The following is a 26,838-nucleotide window of genomic DNA, read 5'->3' on the forward strand; positions in this document are numbered from 1 at the left end:
CCTTCACCTGCACTCGGCAGCTCCACTCGTCAGTCGGGTACCGCTGAGCCCCAGCAGCCAGTCAGTGCTGACTCAGCAGTTCTCTGAAACCCGATGTCTTTTCCCATTTGGGACGCAAGTGAATATGCAAGATGAGCCAACAGTAATGTACTGGGACACCACAACCCCAGCCTCTCGTCCATCAGTATTGATCTAGACTCTGCTTCCCATCAAGTGACCAACACTGTTCTGTTATCTTGTGTCTCGTCCGTTAAAGTTCTGATAGCCGGAAAGTCTGTGAGACTCTCTGACTCCCTGTTTTATCTCTGTTGCTTTATGAGACTGTTTTCCTGTTTCACTGCAACTATGTAGACACTGGTTCATCTTGGTTCTTTCTCACTATGGTTACCTTTTGATCCATTTCAAATCAACACTCTAAAAATGGGCCTTGAGCAGGACATGACAAGGACATCTCCAGACATCACATTTACTGTACCGCAGCATCTAACTGGCCTTGTTACAGGAATGTGACATGGTGAGAGATTTGTTGTACAGATTGAAAAGTGAGTCAAACAGATCAAGGAGAGAGAGGCCCAGGCATGAGTTTGATAGGGGGGTTTATTCTGTACCTGACAGGTATGCTGGCAGCAGGCACAGGCAGGAACATATCAGGGATTCCAGTCTGTCACCTCCACCTCCGTTAGTCAGGTATCATCACAGTCATCCACGCATGCATGTGTCTGTGGTCACAGTGGAAGACTGATGTTGTGCCAGCAGTCTTATTCAGATCTGTGTAAACGTGTAGGTTTGGTTTTCTGGCTGTCTGCCGCCTTTGTTAGCTGTGATAGGAGAAACTGAATGTCAGCAAGAAGTCGCTGCTTTTGTACTATTAAAGTTATATATGGTGCCGTTCACCAGGATAGCAGTGTGTTGTATTGCTGATATTATTTGTCAATTAATCAATTAGTTTGCTTTGTTGCAGCAAGATGTGACTCACTAAAGCAGAACATTAACGTCATGCCAACACATATTTATTCTGTTAATGCCATGCAGCAGGGTTGCCAATTAAACACTGAGCATACAGCCGTGCTTGAATTTAATTGAGTGGAGTTGTGGCACATTAGATTTTTGTCAACATCAGTACTTTTACATATTAGTATCAGTACTTACTACTGTCTGAATGTCGATACATGATGGTGTCCTGTCCAAACATGCCACAAGAGGAAATAAAAATGTGCAATGTGTGGCTTTCAGTCAAAAAAGCTGCTAGATAATTTTTTAAATTACAATTCAAACACTGACCCTGAAATTCATTATTATGAAATCTAACTGTTTGGATATGTGTGTGTGTATGTGTGTGTGTTGTTCCAGGTGATATACCTGCAGAAGGCTGAGATAAACAGAGAGACAGTTTACCCGATGCACCCCAGCAGCATCCATGGAGCAGAAGACATGTCCACACTGGCAGAGCTGCATGAAGCTGCCATCATGCACAACCTTTTTCTGCGCTACCAGAAAGACAACATCTATGTGAGCGACCACACTATATTAATTATCATGTTAACTACCATGATGTACCTGGTTATGTTGGTCCATTGTGTTGTTATTATTCTTACTCCAGGGAACTGGAACATGCAACACAACTACAGTGTAATTTAAATGTAGAAAAGTTTTTATTCAAGCAAGTATCAACATGATGAAATATGAGCTTTTGGGTATAGGTTTTTATATAAGGAGAATGCAGTTTGGCAAGAATATAAAGAGCCTGACCCACACTTTATTTTGACTATGAAAACTCACTTTTGCTTTTACTCTGCTGGTACTGCGCTCATTCTCTTCTCTGCATGTATAAAACCCAGCTGAGCAGTTTATACACATTTTTGGGTGCTTGTCAAAAGGCATTCAATGAAAAAAACACTATTATTTTAACAAAAGTGAGCAAGGCCGGATGAGTGAAAGTTCATGTATTAAAATGTTAAACACCAACATTTAATAAAATGCTGATAACTGGAACTAAAGAGAATTCAGAGCTGGATTCCAGATACGTTTGTTTGACCCTATCTCACTCCCAGGATTATTTTCTCGGTGGAACACTAAAGTCCCCTTGAAACTCTATCCAGGCTTTATTAAAATAATCATTGACCACAGACACATGGTAACTATGTTTTTCGAAATCCTATCTCCTAATCTCATCTTAGAGGGTCTGCCCGGTCTGTCTGTGTGGCATCACAGAACATTATCATTGTAGAATGATGACCCACAAACACACTTTTGTGAGGCACTTTTCCCCAAAGCGCATTAACAGAGCAGGAGCAGTGGGCTGGATCCTAAAATATTACCAGCCTTAGTGAACTTGTGCAAACTAGGGCATTCATTCACCATAGTTTAAGGTTATTTTCTAAGAGCATTAATGACTACACACACTGTGTCAGAAGAAGGAGACGGGAAACCGGGTGAATCTACTGAACTGATAATGTTAAGAAATTGTACTGTAGATTTCACATAGCAGCTCAATGTTTGTTCAAGATATGAGCTGTAAAATACCAAGGATTTTTCTTTCATGCTATGTATATTCTGTTATCTTTCACTGATAATCTTATCTGTCTTCCTCTCTTTTTTATCTCCCCCTTTTCGGCTGCACTTCTTTCTGCTTTTTTATTCCCATCAGACCAACATAGGTTCAATCCTGGCAGCTGTAAACCCCTATAAGCAGATAGCGGGCCTGTATGACGGCACTGCAGTCGATTTGTACAGCAAACACCAGATGGGGGAGCTGCCTCCTCACATTTTTGCTGTTGCCAATGAGTGTTACCGCTGCTTGTGGAAGAGACATGACAGCCAGTGTGTTCTCATTAGGTAAGGATTGGGAGGAGATCAAAAGCTGCATAGTATGGATCTCTGAAATTGTGCATTTGATCTTAAAGTCTTTACATGCATGTTAGAAATAAGTTTGGCTGATTTGTTTTTCTTTTGTCTTTCTTTCTCTCTGTCTGTACATATTATGTCTTCAGTGGAGAAAGTGGTGCTGGGAAGACAGAAAGCACCAAGTTGCTGCTGAAGTTCCTCTCAGTGATGAGTCAAAACTCAGCAGGTACTCCTCTGTCGGAGAGGACCACCAGGGTGGAGCAGGCCCTCGTCCAGAGCAGGTACTGTATGACACCCAACCTCTGACCCCAAGTATGTTTGAGTTTAAAGAAAAACCCTCACCCTACTATTTTTTTTGCTTTCCAAAATGATATTCTTGGAGAGTCTATTGGCAGGGTGGGAAAATCTCTGAAACACCATTTAGACCATCATGGGTCACAAAAAATCCTGTTGAAAACCACAGAATTCAATAAATGAGTGAAAAGTGTTTATTTGGTTAGTGGGTCTATGTGGCAACCCACAGTAATTATCAATAGTAGGGAAATCTCTGACGTACAAAATTCCATTCAAATTTCACATTTTTTTTAGTCACTGACACAGTTTGCACAGCGCAGAGATACAAATACACGATGCATAGTTCTCCCAAGGCTGCAAAAAATGTAAAGAAATGTTCAATCACAGGATACATTTAAAAGCCTCCTTGACTGAGGCAGAAATACACTAACAGAAGGTTGTTTGATTTGTTGGATTTGGTGGTTGACTTGCTTGTCCTTTGTCTCCAGTCCCATCATGGAAGCATTTGGGAATGCTAAGACTGTGTACAACAATAACTCCAGTCGCTTTGGGAAGTTCATCCAACTCCACTTTTCCCAGAATGGAAACATCCAGGGAGGCTGCATCACTGACTGTATCCTTTAACAGTATATTTAGATAGACGATAAAGAAAATAGATCTTCGCAGTGTTTTGTGCAGATGACACAGACCTTTTTGTTTTTTCTCCTTGACTTTCAAACATCAGATTTGCTGGAAAAGGTAAGTTTGTGTCAAAACAACCGGGATCAGCATATTTCTTATTTGATGAGATCAATGTGTAATATCACATTCAGCCTTGAAATACTTTTACATCTTCTTCTAACCGTCCTCTCTTTCCAAGAACCGCGTGGTTCGACAGAATCCTGGAGAAAGAAACTACCACATCTTCTACGCGCTGTTAGCAGGGGCAGACAAAGACCACAGAGGTTGGTGTTTACAGAGTTTAAAGGAATAAGGTACAATTTTTCACCCATGTAGTCACCAAAGTCATGGGTGCCAACACTTTCACATACACCAGACCCCTGTTTAGAGAAAGCAAGTGACTTAAAATGTGTGCTCCAAGCAGCACTGAAGCCAATTGGAAACTCAATCAATCAAAATCAAATATACACAAAATATAAACAGTTTGAACCAACATGAATTTATGTTACATTTTTCTTTGTTTTCACAGGAATGTATTGTAGTTAACTGCTAAAAATGTTGTGAAATGTTTTTCTCTCTGTATAATAGTTCTCTCTAAATCTGTGAGAATTAGTAGCGCGGAGCAAAGGGCCTTCTGATGTTATACGGAGGATGAAGTTGTCTTTTTTTGCATGAATACATTCAATTTCATTTGTCATTTCTCTGTGTTGCAGACATGTACTTACTGTCTGAGGGTCCTGAGTCGTATCACTACCTGAGCCAGTCAGGCTGTGTGCAGGACAGCAGTCTGGATGACAAGCAGCTGTTCAACAGCGTTATGGTAAGGACAAGGAGAGGAAAGAAGGAATATTTTCAGTGCACATGGTTTGTTGTACCTCAAGGGGGCACCATCACCCTTATATCGTGATGGTAATCCATTTTACCAGTCAGACCTCCAAATTCCTGAAAACATGAGGGGAAAATGTTTTGTACTATTGAATTTTGAGGCACATAATGTTCATTTTAGTGTTTTATCATCAGTGATTTGTCATCAGTGATTCCGTGTTTCCTCACATGTTGTCCAACTTTGTCTGTGTTGTGTCGCAGGAAGCCCTGAAAGTGATGGAGTTCACCGAGGAGGAGATCAGAGACGTGTTCAAGTTGCTGTCTGCTGTCCTCCAGATGGGCAACATTGAATTTATGACTGCTGGCGGGGCTCAGATCACTTCTAAAGGGGGTAGGAGAAGAAATTAAGGGAGTGATAACAGATTTACTACTCAGTGTGCGTGTGTTTGTGTGTGTGTCTGTGTGTGTGTGTGTGTGTGTGTGTGTGTGTGTGTGTGTGTGTGTTAGATGGACTCGGTCAAAGTGGTGCAAGCATCCTAAATCTGTCCTGTGCTGTTGAAACTTTGAGGGAAATGGATGAAATAATGAATGTTTGTTTGGGTTTAAAGGGAGTAGTTCTTTCAAGAAAAAATCTTATTTTCCCTAAAATTAGTACCAAATTACATCATTTTCCCAGTAAATCTTTAGGAAAGTATTCAGAAATTACAGATCCTTTAAATAAAGTGTTGAAATTTCATTATTCATTTTCAAAACAGAGAAGAAAAAGTAATATTAGTTTTATGAGAACCCATCTCTTGCCAAACCATTTCTCAGACAAGCAACCTCATAAACTCTTTGGTGAGACCATCATTATGAACATATGCCATGCCTTGTGAAAACCTGTAGAGTTTAATTTTAAAACACCATTCACATTCCTGAGATCTTCAAACATAACAACAAGGTCGGGTTGAATCAAAGGGAAATGTGTGACAAAATGGTCCAGTTGCTGTTTGCAACAAGTGGACACAGTACGTGATGTTTATCATACAGTGGAAAAAATGTTTTATCTAACTTTGAAGCTGTTTGCGGGGAAATCTGGGAGCATGTGGGTTTTAGTGGTTAAGCCTGTTAAAATGACCAATTGTTACTTCCTGCTGGAATTTATTGTAGAAAACCTCTATTTTCTAAACCAGATGGATAGTTCACTGCTGATGTTGGATGTTCTGCAGTATTCCTTATGCCCCTGAGTTTGATTGACATTGTACTAGCAGACAGAGCTCTGAACAGGCTGAAACATGAGCTCAAGGCTCCTTTGTTAGCTGTGTCTGACCTCTTTTCCAAAGAACCAGTGAACTACAGTGACTGCAGAATACTACAGCTCCGCCAGCAGAGTAGAGTTTCCTATAGACTGTATAGGATCGCAGTATATATGTCAACTCTTTTGTTTGACATAAATAGGAGTGACTTGAACTGTCTGTGGCCTGCCTTACACGCATACATATCCAAGTATAAAAGTAAAGTTTAAATATTTGTATATCTATGTTTGTCTGTGTGTGTGTGTTTCAGTGGTCAGCAATGTCAGCGAGCTGCTTGGCCTCGACTCCTTCCAGCTGTCAGAGGTGTTGACCCAGCGCTCCATGATCCTCAGAGGAGAGGAGATCTGCTCACCGCTCACTGTGGAGCAGGTAAACAACACCTTCCAACCTAACTTACTCCTCCGCTGCTCATCAAAGGAATCATACAGAACAATCCTGAAACATTTGCACATCCTTCCTTATTTCCCACATTTCAGTGTAGTATCTTGGGATTTGGTGCAAGGTGGCACAAAGAGGTGGTTCAGAGGTTTTTTTCTTTCTTGAATTGAAGACACTGGAACATACAGTAGATGCCTGTTTGTCTCCCTCCCCTCTCCTGGTGACACTCACAGCCTTTCTCCGGCACTCTCCCCCACATGCCTCTCCAGATCCCTTGCGTGACTCCCAGCCATTTCCTGCTTTTTGTCTGCCAGATTCCCAGCACAATAAAGCCATCGTGATAGTGATCTGAGTCAAAAGCACAATAGAGCCAATGACTGGGGGATGAAGTGAGGGACTTCTCCTCTGGAGGCAGTGCAGCCAGGCACGAAGACTTGAGACACCGTAATAATTCACTCATGCCTTGCTTGGCTTCAAATGTCCACGCTGCGGTTTGTAATTAATGTGAATATTTCAGAAATCTTCATCTGCATGTGTTATCCTTTTCGCCATATGCCAGAAGAACATTGTGACGCACGACACAATCCTTGTTGGATGAGCACAAGCCTCCAGCCCACTCGTTCTCACAAATGTCAGCGAATATGCAGAATGGACCTTTACTATAATCACAGGGACACGAAAGTCACAAGAAAGCTTTTCATCACTGGACAAAGATCTTGTGCTGTCACCCCGCTGCTGCTTGTTCTGCCTGGCCTTTGAAGCAGCCTGTCTCTTAATAGAGTGCATTATTCCAGTCCTGGAGTCAGTAAGAATGGCCTCTTCTCACAGTGGCCAGGGGTCACCCACCCTACGACTGCCTGCAGTAGCCCCCCTCCCCTCCTCTCCCCTCCCCTCCCCTCCTCATCCTGGACAAACAGCCATTCTTCTCACCCCTGTGACGGAGATCCTGGAGCCGCCAGCTTTCTGTTCACAGCCGCTTGTTGCAGGAGGCGACTGGCTATGATGGATTACTCAAAAGCCCGGGAGCATTGTTGCCCCAAATACAGTACACACCGCCACACTCTGTTGTGTTTTTAATTCAAGCACAATGCCTGTGGAGGAAGTGTCGCTGGCAAGCTCAAGCTGTTTGTATACATGCACGGATGATGTCTGTCTTGCTGAGAGGCCGACTTCATGGCAGCTGGAGAAAATCAGAAACTCGAACGGCTGATAGATTTTGTCACTACATAAGTATCAAATTACATGAGCTACGTTGTCAGTTACAGAGAGGTAAAGTCTCTGATTATGATAGTTGACAAAACAACTCCTCTCTTATTCTGGACTTTCGATTTTATCAACTTGTCTTCCTCAGCAGGCTGGAAACTTGGGAGCTTTTGACCTTTTTTTACTCTAATTATGTTTAATTGTTTAACTGCCATGCAAAGAAAATCCCACCTGTCTGCTAATCCCAGCAGATTAAAATATACTTAAAGAAGATTTCTAAAAAATATACATTTTTTAAAATCAAACTCTTCATTATAAGTCACGTGTAAGTCCTTCGAGTACTATGCCTTATTGGACTGTATGACTTTTCCTGGGTGAAGTGAAAGGAAAGGTGCAACAGCAAAGACATAATTTCCTTGTGCAGGGTTTAAAAAAAGAGAAGCAATTATCTACAAAAGCGTGTTTATACAATGCTCTGATTTGACCTTTTTTTCTCCAGTTGGATTTTTTTAATATAACAAATACTGCGAGCAGTGCGTCATTCTTAAGATATGAAGGTGATAAACGACGGTGTCTGTTGTGAAAACACACATGGTCTTACCTGCTGCCTGCAGACAGATGCTGACATAACACACCTTTGTCTCCAAACCACTGTTTGTTTTATAGACTCTCCGCTGCGGCCTCACACAGCCCGTTAGTCAAACAATAAATGTATCGTTGTTTTTAACCGCTTTAACCTCAATCTTATTGAACTGATGGAATGTATATGGTGATAAAATGTTGTGTTTAGGATATACACTGCAAAGTTTCTTCATTCATTATTTATGCCTGACTTGGTATCCATGGTAACCTCTGTGTCATGATTCGCAGGCCGTGGACTCGCGGGACTCAGTTGCCATGGCGCTTTATTCTCAGTGTTTCTCCTGGATTATAATGAGAATCAACCACAAGATAAAAGGCAAAGACAATTTCAAGTCCATCGGCATCCTGGACATCTTCGGCTTTGAGAACTTTGAGGTGAAATCTTACTCGTTGAATCCTAGCTTTATTCAGCAAAAAAAAAAAAAAAATCTAAATCCTCATTTAAAGGTCCTGAAAGCTTATTTTATCACTCAGCTTCTTACCAAGAGTAAAGGGATCCTACATGAACACGAAACTTCCCTCCAAACTTAGAACAGTTTTGGTGATTTTGCATTAGAAAGCAGAGTATTTCCTTTTTTCTCTGTGCTTAACTGGAAAAAGGTGATGTCACCTACTAAAGATGATTTTTAAGACATTGAGTGTTACTTATTTAGTCAGGAATATTTAATGTTTTTGAGAAATACTTAAGATTTGGAGCCACATTTTCAGGGGCTTTAAAATCATCATTTAAAACTTTAAATCTTTCAGTGAAATGAGATTTTACTTGTATCCAACACCAATAAACTCTGTAAAAAACATAAACATGCCATCACTTGTTTAAAGTCACACCAGTGAATCATTTTAAGACTCACATGACTTGTTGACATGCAATTATTTGCATTGAGAACTGATTACAGATGACCTGCCAAAGCTACAGAACTGACGGTTATGAAATTAAACAATTTTCTTCCGTCCTGTAGGTGAACCGGTTTGAACAGTTTAACATCAACTACGCCAACGAGAAACTTCAGGAGTATTTCAATAAGCACATCTTCTCACTGGAGCAGCTGGAATACAATAGGTACAAAGTCTCAATAAATTAAAGTTATTTTAAATAATTACATTGTACAGATTATGTTTCTGTGCTGATACAGTAGATTTGTTGAAAATAAAACAAGGCTTTGCATGTGCTGGAGACGGTCCCGCAGACAGAAAGGGTTGGGGATGGGGGTTGGGCCTCTTCTTGGCTTTACAGGCAGACTGCCAGAGGTTTGGATTCAGCTCAGATTCTCCCCCAGACAGTTGTTTTGTTGTATAAAGGACCAGCAGCTTGGACATGGCTCATTTCATCACATGTTCATGCTGGACAATACAGCCCTTGTGTCTTGCTAGTTGTTTATATTTATATACTGTGTATGTCGTGGGTGTGTGTCTTTGTCCTCACAGGGAGGGCATCCAGTGGGAAGCCATAGACTGGATGGATAACGCAGAGTGTCTGGATCTCATAGAAAAGGTAACGAGACAGTCAGACCCCTGACAGAGCAAAGTCACCGCCGGGACTGACCGCTAACCGCCAACCAGAGCGTGCTGACCCAGACGCCACACTGTGCTTACATTGCCCTCCTTCTCCTACTCTATCATTATATAGTCTCGTTTTGCATGTTGTGTGCACAGTAATGTACATCAGTCAGCAATTAGAGGTATGGCTGAAGTGAAGCATGAAGAAAACTTGTGTTATTTTATCACCATAGTTATAATGGTGGGCCTCTACAGAGGTGGGCTTGGGTCTGTATGCTTTCTGGTTCTTGGAAACCTTAAGGGAAGCAATAAGACTATGGACTACATACACTTGTGAATAGTCTCGGTGGCCATCGTTAGATGATTGCAGCTATATTAGTGTGACTGTGTGTAACTACTGGAATGTGAAGCACCGTGTCTGTTCAGAGAACCCTCTCTTCATAAATAAAAAAGAAAACTGAATGAATTACTACGCTGTTTCCTGGACGCATTGTTATAATAAAAGCTGTCAGATTATAACTAGTTCCATCATGACTGCAGTGTGTTTCACCCTCTGTGCTCCTCTGTCTTGTCTCCCCTTTAGAAACTGGGCATGTTGGCTCTTATCAATGAGGAGAGTCGATTCCCCAAAGGCACGGACTACACCCTTTTGGAGAAACTGCACAGCCGACACGCAGTGAGTCCACACGCACACATGAAAACTTACATGCATTTTTCACACGTGCTGCAATGCAAACACACCCTATCCCTCCCACGCAGACGCTCGCATGCAGATGCAAAGGCGTAAGAATGATCCAAACCCCTGGCTCGGATAGCCTGTAAGAGTTAAACCTGTTGCCTTTGGTACGGCGCTGAACGTCTGTGCAACACTTGTACATGCCCCTGAGCGCTCTCACATGCAAACACAACAATGCTGAAATGTGATCAGCCGTTCTCCCGGCCCGATCAGCATTGTGTGCAGGAGAAAAGAGTGTCCTCAGAAAGCCTAACGGGTTTTTTTATGGCTGACGGAAACAGGAGAGCTACAAAAGTGAGGTGTCAGGCTTCACTGCTGAAGCTTTTGTTGAGCTTTAAGGTCATGTACGGGGGAATTGATAGTCTGTTCATTGATAATTAATAAAAAGAAAATTAATCAACAACAATTCTGAATTATTTAATCATGTACTTGCATTTACAAGAGATTTGTCAAGTAAGAATGCTAAATATTCACTGTTTCCAGCTTCTCAAATGTGTTTTGCTTTTCTTTGTATTATATTATTGTAAATTGATTGATTGATTTTTGGGCTCATTGATCAGACAAAACAAGTGATTTAAAGATGCCACCAATCAATTCTTGTCCTTGGAGACAGCAGTTGTCAAAATAATGCCGCTAAAGTTTCTGGAGTTGCACACAATCTTCCTGAGAAGCTTCATCTGACAAAGAAGATCATGTAATACAATTGAAAGCTTTAGTGGTGAAATTGTTTTACCAACTGATAATGAAAATAATCATTAGTTGCAGCCCAACATGGGTTCCTGACCTTTGGGTTCCCTCTCGGAGGACTCAACGTACTCAATGTACTCTGCTTAGTTGGATTGTAATTAATAAAGAGGACATGAACAGTAAGTCTGGGGGCTCTTTGTCCTTTCTTCTCAGACAAACCCATACTATGTGAAGCCCAGAGTGACTGACCACCAGTTTGGCATCAAGCACTATGCTGGAGAGGTAATTACCAACACACACACATACACATATACAGTACAGAGCGAAACAATCACTAGAGCAAGTCATTATCTCCCTGAATGCCTAAGTTGAGGAAGTGAGTTAGTCGTTGGATGGGCGGTGGGATCTTCTTTTGCCAAAATCCTCTACAGGATGTTGACACCACACTGCCATGCTCCCCTCCCTGTACTGCTCTTTTCCCTGAGTCAGGAGAAACTGCTTCACCCTCCCCTTCTTTTTTTTTTTTTGCTTACATGATGACAAAGATTACTCTTGACAGAAGTGTAGAGAAAGGCAAAAGAGATCAGGGAAGAGGTGTGCTGGGCTCAAAAACAGAGAGTGAAAAGGGCAGGAGGGATGGCATATGAGGCGGGGTAGGAAGATTCGGCCTGATAAAGAATGGCCTTATAAAGTCTGCCTTAGACAAGGTCCCCTCAGTGTGAGCATGGCAGCTCAGTCACAAGCCTGGCATGGATGCCTATGGTAATGATGGTCCAGAGAGGACAGGCAGGCCAGCCAGTTGTTCCCCCTCTCTCTCTCTCTCTCTCTCTCTCTCTCTCTCTCTCTCTCTCTCTCTCTCTCTCTCTCTCTCTCTCTCTCTCTCTCTCTCTCTCTCTCTCTCTCTCTCTCTCTCTCTCTCTCTCTCTCTCTTTCCAGTGTGCCTCTCAGGAGAGTTTAGTCGCCTCTCTGAAAGCTCCTTCTGTTATCTGAAACGGTGCCCGTGACTTCAGTTGGGGAAATTGCAGCATCCTCCGATAAATTTGATTATTTGTGTGGTGCCAGAGAAATGCAGTTAATTTAAAGCCTGGAAAAAAAAAACTTTCAGGCTACATTTTTAAGTGTTTTGGACTATGGCGAAGTTGTCTACATGTATGCTGCCTCCACCTTTTATATTCTGTGTACCACAGTGCTCTACGATTTATAACCAACTCTGATTCCCGTACTCATCATTGAACTGGTTGACTGGCGGTCACTAAGTCTATGTAGACAACTTCATTTGTATATTTTTGTGTACAAGGCCATGCTGGGTAAACTCCCTTCATATATATGTAACCTCCTGACGCAGTCTTCAGCTTCACTCCACCAGGAGGCTTCATTACCAGGTTTCAAGGGTTTGCACTGAGCTGGGAAAAAAAAGCCTTCTCCTACTTTGCTCCCTGGACTTGGAATAATCTGCAGAGCATGCTACATCTTAATAATCTGCCTAATAACCTTGGAAAAATTTAAAGCCTTGTTAAAAGTCCATGTAACTGAGAGATGTAACTGCCTTACTTGATCTGGATTTAGTCTTTTCCTTGTGTGTTTGCGATCCCTATCCGTTGTGTTTTATTGCTATTTAAACTGTAACTGGTGTGCTGTCTTGGCCAGGTCTCCCTCAGAAAAGAGATTTCAATCTCAAGGGACTTCCTGGTTAAATACAGAATGAACTCTCTCACTATTAGATGTGAACTTTTAACATCAAACCCAAAAAACCACCACCTTCTGAACATTTAAGTGTCTCAGTCTGCAAGTTTACAAATACAGTGATTGTATAATGATGCAGATGGACTGAATTTTATTTCTGTGGATTCCAGTGACTGTATACATCATCAGCGCATTCACCGCTTATAAGATTTTGTGTTCATATTGTGTCTAATTCTCCGTTACAGACCCATTCCTCTGTAGCGTCATGAGGCTACCCTAGTTAACCTTCTTACTTAACTAAACCTGAAACTGACAGACACAGAGAGCCTTTTGTATGAGTCGACTCCAATGAGAGAGGAATGGAGTGTAATTAGTGTGTCTGTGAATTATAAATACATGTGTCGTCAAGTATGGATCTCATGGCTCCCCATGAGCCTCAAGGCTTGGGGATGGGGTGGTGGGGGTTGTTATTGGATTATAGTGTACACACACAGCTGTGAAAACAAGCTCACATGCACACAAATGTGCTTGTGTTTGCATACACATGCAGATTACGGTATGTATTTTTATATTCTTTTATACATTTCAGTTGATAAAATACTTTTAATGCACTTTTATTTTATATCATACTGATGCACATACAAACACAAACTTAGAGTGCATTACTGTGGCGAGGAACGCTGTGAGTTAAGACGAAGGCTGAGCAGAACACAACAGGTGACTGCATTAACACACACGGTGCTCTGCTGTACTTGTCTTGTTCACACTGAGCCTCAAACACGCATTTACAGTCCCTGCTCAGGTCAAACTTTGTGCACATAGGTGTTAATCTGAAAAATTTAATACCCCATAGCTTTATTTCCAAATGAGTCATCCATCATTTGAAGATATTGGTGTCCAATCTCAGTTATGGGTCGATAATGACAACTTTGCATGCAAAATTGTTATATTTTAAAGTTTGAATTATCTGCACCTCTGAGAGCAGATTTTGAAATACTGTGTTAACACTGCTACCCACATAGCTGCAGAATTTCTACCAACTAATAGTTCATATCTGTGTTGTTGTAAATCATGAATAATACCCTGACAACAAAAAACAACACTTAATAGCTGCTTCAGTACATTATTTTTCTGTCTTCATAATATCACATTCATCTGTAAGGATATTGACTCTTATGACTGGACATGTTCTGTTGTTTAATAGACTATTTGATAAACCTGGATTATATTTGGATAAAGCTGCAAATTACTGGTTGTTGCAAATTAATTACTATAGAGCTGCAATGATTAGTCTGTTAATTAACTATTAAATTAATTGCCAACTATTTTTAGAATCAGTTAATCATTTGGAATTAAAAAAAAAATCCAAATTCTCTGATTCCAGCTTCTCAGTTGTGAATATTTTCTGACATTTTATAGACCAAACAATTAATCGATTAATTAAGAAAATAATCGACAGATTAAGTTGCAGCCTTACATTACTACTGCTCATACATATTTGCACAGCTTTTTGTACAGTGCATAAATCATGTATATGGCCCAAGTACTGTATTGTATTCATTTCTCATTTCGTTGCATTTCTTTTTTTTTTTTTATTTATTATTCAATACAGTTTGTTTCCTTGCTCTTTTGACTGTTTCTTGTACTGCTGTATCATGCTCTGGGGATAAATAAAGTCTCTCAAATGTAAACACACTCTGCTCTTACTTACTTTTTTGTTTTCACCTGTTTTAGGTGCTTTATGATGTGCGTGGGATCCTGGAGAAGAACAGAGACACCTTCAGAGATGATATCTTGTTCATTCTCAAGGACAGCAGGTAAACACAGCACTTTCTCCTCTGCATGCTGAACACGGACCTTTATGATTCAGTCAATGTTCAAGTGTCTACAATCAAATGCTCTGTTCTGTACTCTGTGTCTGCAGACTTGACTTCATTTATGACCTCTTTGAGCGTGTGGGTAGCAGAAGTGGAGATGAGACCCTAAAGATGGGCACGGCCCGACGCAAGCCCACCGTCAGCTCTCAGTTCAGGGTGGGTGCAGAGCTTCTGTGACCTAAATATCACTCCCAGTTCCACACCCATGATTGTGTGATTCAGTGATCAGACAGACAACAAGTTTATTGTTCCTCGTGTGCTACTGCATGTAATGATCACTTTATCTTGGCACGATGAGTGTCCGCACGGGGACGGGGTGAAAAAGGGCAGATAGAAATCATGGAGAGACAGAAGGGCAAAGGGAATACTGTCTGTGTATTTGATCTGCAGAGAATGGTGGGTGATGGGATATATGAAATATGTGGTCGGTCGGTAGTGGTAGTGGTGGGGATTGGGGAGGGAGGGGGGGGTTACAGTGGAGGGCTTAGTTTAGCATGTCCTAACTGCAGTGTGGAGAGAAGGAGCAGGGGAGGATTTGGCAGGCTGCCCTGGTCTACAGTTCCTAAAGCCAGGAGATTAGGGTTGATGGCTGGGCAGAGAGGGGCCAACCAGGGGCCAATCACGTTCAGCTCTGCCAGGCCAGGCCTCGCTGGAGACAGACTGTCTGAGGCAGGGAGGAGAGCGAAGCTGACATAGCCTGCTAGGTTCAAGGGTCCTCGGAGTGTGTGTTTGTGCATGTGTGTGTGTGTTAAGGTAAATATGGGCTGAGTGATACCCTGTAAGACTTCAAAAGTACTAAAGTACATTTACTCGGTACTTTTACTGCTGTTACATTCTTTTTGTTATTGTGCACAAGAAGAGAAAAGCACATGAAATATTGGCTGATTATAAGTCCTTTCTCTAATAAAATATATTAGCATGAATAAATGTCATAAAGAAATCAACATAAAGGAAAATGTTTGGACTAATGATTCTCTGCTGCTTTAATCTTTATCCTCTTGTTGCTGATGTGTTTCAGGACTCGCTCCATTCTCTGATGGCCACACTAAGTGCCTCCAACCCCTTTTTTGTGCGCTGCATTAAACCAAACATGGACAAGGTAGGTCATGCAAATTTCATTGCACAAAAAAATGTCAGAAACCCTGCCAGGTCTTGTCAAGGTCAGCTCCTGCAAAGTTAAACCTCCTCAGTGCTATTCATAGTTCCCATTGCTCAGAGCTAATATTTAGTCTTGTTGTTTCTGTGAAACTTTGACTCTTGCCAAGAGCAAAGTCATTTTACAATGTAACAGCACTAATTACCACAAAGTCATGAAAATATTTCACTGGAAAAGTAACAGTATCATTTGTTTTTGCACATTTTCACCCCTAATAAACTAATGCGTCTCTCCTGCTTTGGCGCAAAGACTCTCTTTGTACTTCCTCAAATAAAAGGCTGTGTACCAGCACATTCCTACCACTTTAGCCCCTTCACCGGGGTCAGAGGTCACCGCTGGCCGCACCAGCTACAGCGGCTTGGCTGATGCTCTGCTGATCTGGCTGCATCAGTGAAATGCCAAGATAAGACCACAGCGGCTGCAGCAGAGCCAGCGGGAGGTTTATTTATTCATCCTCTATTCCACTCCTCTTTACCACACCACTGCAAACACTTTCAAATCCAGCACTGTTATCCAGTTTTCTTATATTGGTTCTTATATTTCTTTATTCTCTGTGCGAGACAGTGAATTTGCGGCACTGACATCCTCTCTGTTACTTATTAATGTGGTGATTGTCTTCTTCTCTCAGCTCCTTATCTCCCACTCCTGATTTGTCATTCCACGCCTTCTTGCTTACTTATTATCATGGAAACTTCACTGTCCTCCTCTCACCCTCGTTCTCTCCACCCGCCTCTTTTTCTCATCCGTCCCCTGCTCTCATTGGCTCTGCCTCGCTTTCGCTCACCTGGCCTCAGTTGGTCAAGATGGAACAAGCCGTGCCTCTGTTAATCCCACAGAATGACAGGATTGCATACACAATCCTCAGATATGATTGCACGCATGCAAACACACACACGCGCACACGTGTGATTTACATGCACGCGCTCTCACTGGAAAAAAATGTCACTCGGAGGAGGGCCAGTTTGTTTTCACTCAAACAAGTCAACATGCCATACCTCTTTCAGCTGCCTAAATCCTCTGCTAAAGAGCAGGGTTCAGAGCTCAGAGGAGCTCAGGATGCAAGTGTGCAAGTGCCTTTGTATTCAAGTGTGTCTCTTTCCACGCATAGTAGCATTAGCCCATAATTAGATTGACACATTTGGGGAATGCTGTGGTCCTGTTTGGGGCTTATCCAGCACTGCATGCCCTCTAGGTGACAATGGCCTTCGTGTGGTCCCTCTGAGTGATCAGGCAGCCTGTATAGAGGTGTAAGGCGGCAGACATCACTGATCCTGCTCTCTGATATGCAGGCTTGAGGAACACGGTGAGCTGTGAACAATGCAGCTGATTATTCCAGAAAGAAAGGCCTCCTCGGTTGGCAAGGTCTTGCTCCGCACTGTTTGTGTTTCTCTGTGATGGTGTGTGTGTGTGTTTTCTTTGCGCTAACCTGATTATTAATGTAAAATGATAGCGTTCAACGTGGTAATTTACTTTTTAGTTCAAATTTAACCTGACTCAGCAGTAAGATCATTTGAATAGGTGTGTAGGCTCATCGGTGGAGGATTACATTTGCCTGCAGAGTTCCACTAACAGATACTGGTTTCAAGGAGATTATATTTAGGGAACACATACTTAGTCACTAAAACATCAATTGTTCTGCATAAGGTCTGTATTCAAGTCATCCTTCAGTGCACAGCTGTTCAGCTGTTGCTGAAAAATGCCATAATCAAGTAAACATGGAGCTGTTAGTGTTGCTGTCCTTTAATAGGAATAAAAAGGACATTTTGGTTTCTGCTGTTTTCATGTGTCACTTGTCATCTACAGAAGGCCAACCAGTTTGATCCAGATGTGGTCCTGAACCAGCTAAGATACTCTGGCATGCTAGAAACGGTGAAGATCCGCAAGGCTGGATTCCCTGTTCGCAGAACCTTTAAAGACTTCTACAGCAGGTCAGCAAAATACATACACCAAATTAAAAAAAAACTATCTCTCAAGTGTTGCTGCTGCATTTTGTCTAATTGCACTGAAATGTTTGTTTATGTAAAGTAACGTTATGTGTGCATGTGTGTTGTTTCTGTGTTTCCACAGGTACAAGATGATCCTGAAGAACAAAATACACTCAGACGATGAGAAGCAGAGTTGCTCAGAGCTTCTCACACTCCATGACAAAGCTAAAAAAGAGTGGCAACTGGGGAAGACAAAGGTGAAGCACACACGCATGCAGGCATGCCCAAACTTGTTTTTGTCACATGGGAGGACATTTCATTGTCTTACATTCACGCCCTGGAGACTTGATCATAACATATGCTTAGCCCCTTACCTTAAACCTTAAACCTTAACCAGTCCATACTTTAAAATTTAATGGATTACCTTGTAGGGATGAGCTCTTTCCCTTTTTAGATGGTAGATGAGTCCCCCATAATGTGACTTTGAGAACTGATTTTTGTCCCTGCAATGTGGTTAATACACACACATAAATACACACACACACACATGCTCAGACAGGATAGAGTTGCAGGCTTGATGCAGACAAGAACACAGCTGGGCAGGCTGAAGGATCAGGTGAAATGTCAGTCTATGTTCTCTTGTAAGACGGACTCTGCAGTACACTTGTAAGGACTGTAAGTGATCAATCCGCGTACGTGCTCTTCAAAACACGTTCAACAAGTCTGAAATCACAGTTTTCAATCCATAAAGATGCAACAGTCTGCAGAGAATCATGACAGCAGATTTGTTCAATCTCGGTGTCCTGACTCAAGATGTCGGGCTGTTAATGTGCGCCACAGTTTGGACGCCCCCCTCCGTGACTCACGTCCAAAGGATTTTTCTGGCCGGTTGTGGTCAATCTACTGTTCTCCTGTTGACAACCACAGAGTTACACGGCAACTCCGAAAAAACCCTGACACCAACAACTGTTACTGTAACTGTAACCCAGTGTGGGGGTTTGCAGTAATCCTGAGGCAGCCTTAATGTAGCTGGAAGGGTGTTAGCCTCTTGACACTCACCGAGCTGTTGATTGAATTCAGACTCAACTCCCAGAGAATGATTTGGAGGTGGTGATGAAGCTGAGCAGAGGTTAGAGGAAAGTCACTTCTCATGCATTCATCTTAGAAAAGTTATCACAGCAATATAATCTGCATCTGTTGCAACACAGCTTGCAGTGATGCTTATGTTTCACTTATCTTTTCCCTCTCTATTCGTCATTCTCTCTTTTTCTCTCTCTGGCTCATTATTTCAAACAATCATCAACTCCCCCCGCTGAAAGCCCTTTGTTTTTTCCACTGCTTTCTCAATGAATGATTAACCTTTAATGACTTGTTTGATCTGGAAAGAAAAACCTCTTCGCTCCATGTTGAACTCAGCATAAACGGCCCCTACAAAGCAAAAAGCGAAGATATAAATAAGACAGGCTTTATGGGGTTTCTTGAAATCGACTAAATCCACATTTGTCCCGCTGTTGCTTCCTGCTCTAATTTGTGGTTCCTCCATGGCTGTTAAATCACTGAGACATTTCAAATTTGTTGGTTCCCTTTTGGACAGTTTTTTTTGTTATTCCCCATTTGGCTGGCAGACTATGAACAGTGTCAGCTGCACACATGGCACGCTGAAATATACGTCAAGACCAAAAATGCTTGATGTGAACCACATGTTGGTTGTTAATGAATATATAACCGGGGCATAACCACTAATGTGCACATGCCTACATACATTAAAGTTCTCACACACACACAAACACACACACACAAACACACACACACAAACACACACACTTACTGACTTTTCGACTCCAGTGAGGAATCATTTTTCCTCTGTGTGGGTGAAACTTCATTACGCATCCATGGTCAGCACTTTGACCTTTGGCTGACTCACTACTGGTGACTGCTCCACTTCACACAGCATATGCATCAAGAGAGGGAGCGAGACTTTAGTTTTTCAAAGTGAGACCTAAAAATGCACAGAGTGGCTGAGTGCGTGTCAATCCGTGCAAGTGGTTGTTTCTTTAATGGCAGCACAATATATATTTTTGGGGGTTCAGGGAAATGTAGTGTGGGTTGTGGGAAGGGAGCTGAGAGACAGAGGGGGCTACATTTCCTTTGGAGGAACAATCTGTGTGTAATTATATACATGCTGATTGTGTGTGGAGGAAGTGTGTGCCCAGAATTAGGGGCTTGGACGACGTTGCACGGAGTAGGTGTGTGCGGGTGTTTGTGAGCCATTTGTTTTACAGATGAGGGAAGGATGTGGAAAAGAGGAAGCTTCCTCCTCTTGCAGACTAACAGAGAGCAGGCAGGGCTGCAGCTGTGGGATCCTTTGATTAGTGGAACATCTGGGACACACACACACACACACACACACACACACAGCCACTCAAAGGCCTCCACCCTTCACACAAAAGTAGTTGATCCTCCGGGCTAGCAATAGATATCGCATTATCACATAAACCCAGATACACAGCTGGCTGGCTCTCCCAGCATGCTAAAATGTTCAAACAGATTAAATCTGATTATGTTGTATAATGTCATGCTACCACTGTATGTTTCTGTGAAATGACCCACACACTACATACGTTGAAAAAAAAAAAAGTCTCCAGTAGCAAGGGAAGGGTTAAGTAAACTCTTTCTCCTTCCTTCATAAGAGCAAGTAGGGGTGTGGCTTGCTTTTCTGGACACCCGCCACCATCCCTCCCCCTCATCCCTCCATCCCTCCTCTCCCTACCTCCCCCTTCCCCTCCCCTCCCTCTATGTGCCTCTCTGCCTGTGCACGTCAGTCGGGCTACCAACGCAGCGGTAGCAGCAGCAGCAGCAGCAGCAGTAGGGAAATGCTCAGGAAGGACGCCTGAACACAATGAGGCTCTGCAGCAGCGGCATTAGCAGCAACACTGCAGTCCTGGTGCCAGTCTTCCCCTCTGCTCTGCTCTGCAGTCAGGGAGAGCAGCTAGCCTGCTAGCCTCAGCTGCACCACAGCTTCCTCTGCAGTGGGCACAGGGTGCTGCCAACAAACAACAGGGGCCCTTCACATCTCTGCGGGCCCTCTTTTGCAGCCTTACCAAGAAGAGGAACTAACCCATCCCGTTTCCTTCCAACCTCCCCACCCCCCACCACCCCCCTACCCCCCCCACCCCGACCTCCCTCTCTGTGTGTCTCTGTCTCTGTCACTCCCTGACGGCCGTGGCGCTGCTCGTCCCGCAGGTGTTCTTGAAGGAGGCCCTGGAGCAAAGACTGGAGAAGGAGAGGGAAGAGGTGCGGCGCAGGGCTGGCATGGTGATCCGCGCCCACATCCTCAGCTATGTGGCAAGGTGAGTGGAGGAGGGGTGGAGGGCTGGCAGCGACAGTTGTCAGTGTTTGTTTTGTAATAGAGTTGTGTGCAGCCTGTGTGTACGTAGGGAGGAGGAGGAGGGGGGGGGGATTACGGTATGTGCATGCCTTTGTGTTTACCTTTGTGCACGTGTGTTAAGTGATTTAAGATTTCTTATGCATTAAGACTAGTATGTCTTGATTTGAAAAGAGGCATAGGTCGTGTCCCTTCATTGGCCTGTTCTTGTAAGGCGGTGTTTAATTTAATATAATGGTACACTAACAGCAGTACAGTTGATGCATTTTTCTTCACTCAATAAATCTCAGTCTCCTCAGCCTGAGTAGAAAGTTTCCCACCTTTCCACTCCGCCTGACAGACAGGACATCCATCATTTTAGTGGTTTAAAAATCTGCACCAACAGGCACCCCCAGACATGTAATCTAGCTGAGCTCCACCTGCGTGCCACCTTATATAAAGTCACATAGAGTCCTGTGAAATGCTCCGTTGGGAGAGTATAATGGGACTGATGACAGCGTTCATGTTGTGGGTTCTGTTCCCTTAAGAGCCACTCTTACTAAAGACAGAGGCTCGGGGAAGTTCCCTAAAGACACAAGTAAACCCTTTGTGTTATTATATGTAACAGTATCTCTGCTCAGAGTGTGTCCTGAGACTAGTCATGGAGTGATTACTAGGCCACACTCAGGGTCAGAGAGTCAGAGCATTGTGTGTGGTCCTTTAGCGGGGTCACGTGTGTTTTTGTGTGTGTGTGCGTGTTTATACTGTATGTGTGTGTGTATTTGATGCATGTGCAGCGTGTGGGTGATGGGGCTTGGTCACAGGGCTAAACACAACAGCCCACACGGCCACAATGGAACAGCACAAGCTCATCAAACTCTAAACATCGCACAGTTCACAATGTACAAGCTTTTTTACCAGTGTGTTTATTTAAACAGAGGGTGCCAGCGGGCGTTCAGCACAGTGGTGTGCAATGTCGCAAATATGTTTGTGGCGACACAGAATGTTCTCAGATAATGTTAAATTTGGGACTCTGCTTGAGTTGACACTAATTACAAATATGTGCGTGTTTGATTTTCTCACCAGGAAACAATATAAGAGGGTTCTGTCCAGCGTCGTCACCATCCAGAAGAACTACCGCGCTCACTTTTGGAGACGAGTCTTCCTGCGCCTGCGCTTGGCCTCCATTGTCCTTCAGAAACATCACAGAGGCCAGCTGGCTAGATCCCTCTATCGCCAACTCAAGGAGGAGAAACAGAAGCGAGAGGAGGAGAGGAGGCGAGTAGAGGAGGAGGAGAGGAGGAGGAGGATGGAGGAAGAGAAGAGACAACAGGAGGAGGAGGCAGAGAAGAGAAAGAGGGAGGAAGAGGAGGAGAAACAGAGGCTGATGGACGAGGAGCTGAAGAGGAGGGCGGAGGAGGAGGAGTCGAGGAGGAAGGAGGAGCTGAGACTAATGAAGGAGAAAGAGGAAGAGGAGAAAATGGCAGCTAAAGGGGGCGCGAAAAGGTAGAAATTATTTCACTTTTTACAGGTGCAATCATTTATATCAGAAGACTTTTATTTGAACCACTAATGTATTTTATCTTGTCTTCAGGAACTCACTCGTGGTGAACGGCGCTTGTCAGAAGGTAATTCCACTTCATTAAAACACATTAATATGAATCGTTCACATGGCAACATAAAGTGCTTAAATGTGCTTTCTGTGTCTCTTCTTCTATGCTTGTCCTTTCTACAGAGGGAGCTGTCCCAGACTCTGTCCAACAATCACACCACTGAGGAAGAGAGCCGTCAGATGGAGGAGATCCTGCGGCTGGAGAGGGAGATCGAGCGCCTGCAGAAGCAGCAGGAAGACGGCGTGTCCCTTCTTGGAGACGTCTCCCACGAAGAGCGGCGGCAGATGAGGGACGCTGAGATTTACAGACTGGAGAAAGAGGCCTCCCGTGTAGCTACGGAGTTCCTGGAACTCTTGGACTTTGGTGGTTTGGAGCCATCCCTCTCAAGTGAGGAGAACCTCCACGACCCGACTGAATCTACTGCTCCTCTGGCTGAGGAGGAAGTAGATGAGGGTTTCCACGCTGAGGACGAGTGCGTTCCTTTGCCTGACTTCCCTCCACCAGCTGTAGTTCCTCTCGACAAGGAAATATTCCAAAGTATTCCCCCTCCTCCGCCCGCCTTTGCAGAAGGACTACTCAGTCGCCCCTCTGCCTCCTCTGCTACCCCGGCACAGCCCTCCCCATTTACCCCCAATGGACTGAGTCACGTCCCTGTTCTCAGAGACTCCAAAATCCCAGGCCCTCCTCCACCTCCTCCTCCTCCTGTGGTCACCAATGGAGAAAGGCAGCCATGCCAGAGGGCCAGCAGGGGTTCGGATTTTGAGCCTGTGAGCGAGGAACCGTCCCACTCAAACCTGCCAGACACAGAATCGGACTATGACCAGGAGGAGTTTGAGGAGGTTCACGGGAGCTCAGGTGCCAGCACCAATGACGGCCATATCACAGATGAAGAGGTGTTACGAAAATCTTCCTGCACCCAAAACAGTCTGGACTCCTTCAGAGGCAGCTCAGACTCGGTGAGAACTAACAGGCTAGGAGTCTTTCCTGTCAAATGCAACAGATCTAAACCAAATCCTTTCAAGCACCTTCAGAGGTCCAAAACAGAAGTGAAAGTAGATTTTGTACATTAAGCCAAATTCATTTGAATTGGAGAAGTTGTTTATGTTTTTTTCCCCTCATATTTTACCCTCACATGGGATCCCTGTATTTTCATGTCAGATCAAGCTTTTTTCACACATACACTGACACACGCCTAGATTTTCTCTGAGGTTATTTTATTATGCTTCCAACACACATTCCAACACCTAAACTGCATATCCAATGTACAGAGTGCATGTGTGCAAGCCTGAATCTTCTCTTATCCTATCAAAAGGCACAGCTCGTGCCAGAATCACTGCGAAATACTGTTGCAATTATTTGTTTTGGCTCTGCTGATGAGCATGTGAATCTGTTCCCAGATACTGCTAGTCAAGCAGAGAGCTTGGATCTAACACTGTCAGATCAGCAAAATGTCAAAGGGGAAGAAGGGAGTGTGTGCATGTTCGGGGCACTGATTTACGTACTGAAATTGCAAAATGAGGACCAAAGACTACGTCTCATATTCTTCAGAATGCATAAAAAAAGCAATTTTTTTTTTTTTTTTTTTTTACATAAAATTTGAAATTTGCAGGTGTTCATTTGTTAATATTTTTGACGCAGATCTGCCAACCCCTTTTAAAATGTCATATAAAATCACTTACTTTTTATTTATTTGTTTTTTACCCTGAAAATAACTGCTAAGTGTTCTGTTCTTTGTTTGCAGTTCATTGACAGTGATGAGGACAACGATGGCTACGTGGACACAGATGAGGAAGTTTCCAATGGGAGAGTGAATCTGCTGAATGGCAGTGGGCCTCCCTACTTCCATGGCTACCTCTACATGAAGAGTTAGTAGCTTTAGCAAATCGCTGCCCAGCAGGCATGCAGATGTTTATGCATTTACTATGCACAGCTGAACGTGGCTTGTGTGGTCATATCCTCAATTTAAGAGATGTTTTATAGGCCTTCTTTGTTTCTTTCTTCCTTACTATTTTTTGCTGTTCTAATGCTCCTATTGTGTATTCTGTTATTGTTTATTTTTGTTGATTGTAGCTTGGATGTTTAGTCTCAAGAGGATGTATGCGTGTGTGTGTGTGTGTGTGTGTGTGTGTGTGTATATGTGTGTGTGTGTGTGTGTGTGTGTGTGTGTGTGTGTGTGTGTGCATATTACTGAAATAAATTGACATTTCACATGAAACAACAAAAATGAAAATCCTTTCTTTCTCCTTCCGCACTCTTTCAGGTGGCCTGATGATCCCGTGGCGTCGTCGCTGGTGTGTGCTGAAAGATGAAACCTTCATGTGGTTTCGGGCAAAGCAGGACTCTGTTAAATCCGGCTGGCTTTACAAGAAAGGAGGAGGAATGTCTACCCTGTCTCGACGCAACTGGAAGATGCGCTGGTTCGTTCTGCGAGACTCGAAGCTCATGTACTTTGAGAATGACAGCGAAGAGAAGCTCAAAGGAACCATTGATATCCACACGGCCAAGTAAGATCTATTCTCAGTCAGGGAGGTTCAAAATCATGGCTCTTTTTCTCCTTTATGTGTAGCAGAACAATATATGGTTACATGTTGGTCAACTCTGGGTCTTTCTCTACAGGGACATAGTGGACAATCATGAGAAGGAAAATGCACTGAATATTGTGACTGACGAGAGGACCTACCACATCTATGCAGAGTCCCCAGAAGATGCCAGGTACAGTAATCCTCAACCAGCTGTGGCTGTTTTGGAAGTAGTGATTTACTTTGTCATCACTTCCTTGTAGACGTAATATGTGGAAATAAAGTTCCCCCTTGTGGTCACCAGTGGAAGTTCAGGCTGTAATTTTCACTTCCATATTTGCTGACTTCTCCCTCGTTTACTTTCTGCCCTCCCTCTGACCCCATCCAGTGGTTGGTTCAATGTGCTGAGTCGGGTCCACAGCGCCAGCCCGGAGCAGCTCATGGAGATGCACCATGAACAGGCCAACCCCAAGAATGCAGTGGTTAGTGCTGTTTTACCTCTCTACTGCCCGGGCCGTGGCTTCAGCTCCATTTTTCAGCAATAATCATGAAGCGTGTGACTGAATCGGCTGAAGTATGATATTCCAGATTCGGCTCATATAGTAATTTGAGTGGAAGAAACTAAATCCATACACTGGCGTGTCAGTGTTCATGTTCATGTACATTAAAAGATTGCATTAGGGTTAATACCTTTCACAGATATGGAAATCAAATAAGTATAAAAGCAATGAAAGCAAGACAAAAAACGACCTAGTACATAGAAACAAGCTAACAAATATGTTAAATTTAACTTGCACATTACTATTAACACCAATTTACTCACCTTTAATCCACCGTCTCCCACCAAAGAAAATATTTGCACATGTGCCAACAGTTAGAAACTATATGTGAACTCACCCCTCTCTTCTCTGTCCAGGGCACATTGGATGTGGGCTTGATTGATTCTGTCTGTGCATCAGACAACCCTGACAGGTGAGGAACGGCCAGTAATTTGAACCCACGTCTGGTTTAAAGATGTGTTTAAACTGTAGTCTGAGTATAAAAACGTGTTTTGTCTTTCCAGACCAAACTCATTTGTGATCATCACAGCCAACCGGGTGATTCACTGCAACACAGACACGCCTGAGGAGATGCACCACTGGATCGGCCTGCTGCAAAAATCCAAGGGAGACTCCAGAGTTGATGGACAGGAGTTTCTAGTCAGAGGTCAGTCAGCAGAGATACACACCTGGACAGTTTGAGAGTCGATTCATGTACTTACTGTATGTATCAGGCAGTACACTGTGCCTCAAGTTTACTCCTTAAATGGCTTTTTTGATACTGAAAAAGGTAAATGCTTTTAAGTTGTTTGGGAAAGGAAAAATCAAAGATGATTGATCGACAATATATGAAAAATGCTCTAAATCAAAGAGTAATTCACTCATTTATCCGCCCCCAGGCTGGCTGCATAAAGAGATGAAGTCGGGAGCGAAAAGCACCTCTCTGAAGCTGAAGAAGCGCTGGTTTGTTCTCACCACAAACTCTCTGGACTACTACAAGTCGTCGGAGCGAAGCGCCTCCAAGCTGGGAACTCTGGTCCTCAACAGCCTCTGCTCTGTGGTGCAGCCAGACGAGAAGGTCTTCAAGGACACTGGTCAGTT

At 43.3% G+C, this 26,838-nt stretch overlaps 1 protein-coding gene across 1 annotated transcript in view; it reads left to right on the forward strand.

Annotated features, from left to right (window-relative positions):
* Positions 1-26,838, forward strand: part of myo10l3 (myosin X, like 3) — a 55,357-nt gene that overhangs the window by 24,106 nt on the left and 4,413 nt on the right. The window contains exons 3-32 of the mRNA XM_067603421.1: positions 1,351-1,509; positions 2,648-2,835; positions 2,991-3,125; positions 3,627-3,751; positions 3,863-3,876; positions 3,998-4,082; positions 4,512-4,618; positions 4,885-5,014; positions 6,169-6,287; positions 8,370-8,516; positions 9,101-9,201; positions 9,567-9,633; positions 10,222-10,314; positions 11,275-11,343; positions 14,479-14,561; positions 14,669-14,777; positions 15,640-15,720; positions 17,581-17,705; positions 17,845-17,959; positions 20,946-21,052; positions 22,153-22,572; positions 22,661-22,694; positions 22,802-23,635; positions 24,421-24,544; positions 24,940-25,183; positions 25,296-25,391; positions 25,587-25,680; positions 26,115-26,170; positions 26,262-26,404; positions 26,637-26,831. Of these exons, the coding sequence (XP_067459522.1) occupies positions 1,351-1,509; positions 2,648-2,835; positions 2,991-3,125; positions 3,627-3,751; positions 3,863-3,876; positions 3,998-4,082; positions 4,512-4,618; positions 4,885-5,014; positions 6,169-6,287; positions 8,370-8,516; positions 9,101-9,201; positions 9,567-9,633; positions 10,222-10,314; positions 11,275-11,343; positions 14,479-14,561; positions 14,669-14,777; positions 15,640-15,720; positions 17,581-17,705; positions 17,845-17,959; positions 20,946-21,052; positions 22,153-22,572; positions 22,661-22,694; positions 22,802-23,635; positions 24,421-24,544; positions 24,940-25,183; positions 25,296-25,391; positions 25,587-25,680; positions 26,115-26,170; positions 26,262-26,404; positions 26,637-26,831 (4,399 nt within the window). The remainder of the gene's footprint in view (positions 1-1,350; positions 1,510-2,647; positions 2,836-2,990; positions 3,126-3,626; positions 3,752-3,862; positions 3,877-3,997; positions 4,083-4,511; positions 4,619-4,884; positions 5,015-6,168; positions 6,288-8,369; positions 8,517-9,100; positions 9,202-9,566; positions 9,634-10,221; positions 10,315-11,274; positions 11,344-14,478; positions 14,562-14,668; positions 14,778-15,639; positions 15,721-17,580; positions 17,706-17,844; positions 17,960-20,945; positions 21,053-22,152; positions 22,573-22,660; positions 22,695-22,801; positions 23,636-24,420; positions 24,545-24,939; positions 25,184-25,295; positions 25,392-25,586; positions 25,681-26,114; positions 26,171-26,261; positions 26,405-26,636; positions 26,832-26,838) is intronic.

Source organism: Thunnus thynnus, chromosome 11 (genome assembly GCF_963924715.1).
Source record: "Thunnus thynnus chromosome 11, fThuThy2.1, whole genome shotgun sequence".
NCBI lineage: Eukaryota > Metazoa > Chordata > Actinopteri > Scombriformes > Scombridae > Thunnus > Thunnus thynnus.